Source organism: Cucurbita pepo, unplaced genomic scaffold (genome assembly GCF_002806865.2).
Source record: "Cucurbita pepo subsp. pepo cultivar mu-cu-16 unplaced genomic scaffold, ASM280686v2 Cp4.1_scaffold001488, whole genome shotgun sequence".
In the NCBI taxonomy this organism is placed as follows: Eukaryota; Viridiplantae; Streptophyta; class Magnoliopsida; order Cucurbitales; family Cucurbitaceae; genus Cucurbita; species Cucurbita pepo.
Window position 1 is genome coordinate 1 of NW_019647649.1, and position 2,033 is coordinate 2,033.

A 2,033-nucleotide genomic window follows, 5' to 3' on the forward strand; every position below is an offset into this window, starting at 1 on the left:
TGTAAAAACTACAAAATACATAGACATTGATGTCTTTGAGCCATAGCTCTCAAGCAATCCTCTATCTCGACTCGGGATCAATAGTCACTTAAAAAAAATGAAGAATAGGGGGAGTAAAAGTACTTTCTAAGTATCCTATTTCTAGGCTCTCTTCACATCCTTATCTTAATAAATTACTATATATATATATATATATTTTAAACTAAGGACATTATTAAAAATTCAAGAAGTAAATGTATTTTAAATTTTTTAAATTTTTTTAAAATTTAACCTATTTTAGAGACAAAAAAAAAATACAAAATTTAAAATTATTTTTTGTATTAAATTAGCTTAAATTAAATTAAAATTAAACATGTATTTATTAAACAAGATTAAAATGAAAATTTTAATCAAAATATTACAAAATAAATAAAAAAAAATAATAATACGATATAGATTTACAAATTTAAAAAAAAAAAAGAAAAAAAAAGAAATGCTGTCAGTTTGGAGTAGAGACGATACAGGGGAATTTGATGTTTAATCATAAGCACCATTAGCCAGTTTGGCTCTGAGCTGTTTTCTAAGGATTTTACCCGACGGAGCCTTTGGAATCGCGTTCACGAAAAACACTCGTTTTAGCCTTTTGTAGAACACCACTTGTTTTGATATGAATTGCTTTACATCTTCTTCCGTGATCGCGCCGCCGTTCGCCTTCACCACAAACGCCACCGGCACTTCTCCGGCCTGCTCGTCCGGCATACTGTTATAAAAACAATCCCATTCCAAATTAAATCTCCATAAAATTATTTCAAATTAATTTCATTTCTACTGCCAATTTCATTTTAGCTTACCCAATCACAGCCGCATCGGATAGTTTGGGGTGAGTGATCAGAAGAGCCTCCAGCTCCGCCGGCGCCACCTGAAACGCCTTGAATTTTATCAGTTCCTTAAGCCGGTCGACGATGAAAAGCTCGTCGTCGTCGTCGATGAACCCAATGTCGCCGGTGTGAAGCCATCCTTCTTTATCAACAGTCCTCTTCGTAGACTCCAAATCGTTTAAGTATCCCTTCATGATCTGATCCCCTCTAATACAAATCTCTCCGGCGGAATTCGCCGGCAACGACGCGCCGGTTTCCGGATCAACAATCTTCATCTCTGCATTTCGAACCACCGTCCCACAGGCGCCGGCTTTCACCGGAAACGGTTCTTTCGCAAACGCTAAACTCATGGTCAGAACCGGACCGGCTTCGCTCATTCCATATCCTTGCCCGAGAATCGCCGCTGGAAACTTCTCCCTCACAGCGTCTTCCAATTCTTTCCCCAGCGGCGCTCCACCGGATTTCAATACCCTCACCGACGACACGTCGTATTTCACCAAATCCGGCGATTTAGCAATGGCTAAAAATATTGGCGGCACGATCGGCATGATCGACACTTTATATTTCTCAACTAATTGCAAAAACGAAACGATTTCGAATTTTTGCATTATCAAAATCGCAGCACCGGCGCGTAATCCACACAGCAAAATCGAATTGAGTGAATAGATATGAAAAAACGGCAAAACACAGAGGATAACATCACCACCATGATAATACAGATTCGGATTTTCGCCGTCGATTTGTTGAGCAACGCTTGTGATCAACCCTTTATGAGTCAACATAACACCCTTTGGCAAACCGGTAGTGCCGGAGGAGTACGGCAGCGCCACCACATCATCGGCGGCGAAATCCACAAACGGCAAATGGGATTCATCCGCGCCACTCAAAACAGAGTAATGCAAACAACCCTCAACAGCATAATCAACACACACAATTTTGACACCATTTTCACCCAAATCCTTAACCCGATCATAAAAGCAAGCCATGGTGACAATCAATTTCACATTAGCAGCTTTCGCCTGTTTGGCAATTTCCACCGCCGTGTAAAACGGATTCGCCGCCGTCATAATAGCACCGCGATACGACGCTCCAAGAAACGTGAAAACAAATTCCGGCGAGTTGGGAAGTAAATTCATAACGACATCACCCTTCTTAATCCCGAGATTGTGAAGTCCA

General features: G+C 40.4%; 1 protein-coding gene across 1 annotated transcript; it reads right to left on the minus strand.

Moving 5' to 3' along the window:
- Positions 1–444: 444 nt before the first annotated feature.
- On the minus strand, positions 445–2,026 carry LOC111786342 (4-coumarate--CoA ligase 2-like; the record flags this gene model as incomplete). Its single annotated transcript, XM_023666645.1, has 2 exons — positions 445–739; positions 831–2,026. Coding segments are annotated over 2 exons (1,419 nt in total), but the record flags the coding sequence as incomplete, so codon positions are not given.
- Between the last annotated feature and the right edge of the window lie 7 nt (positions 2,027–2,033).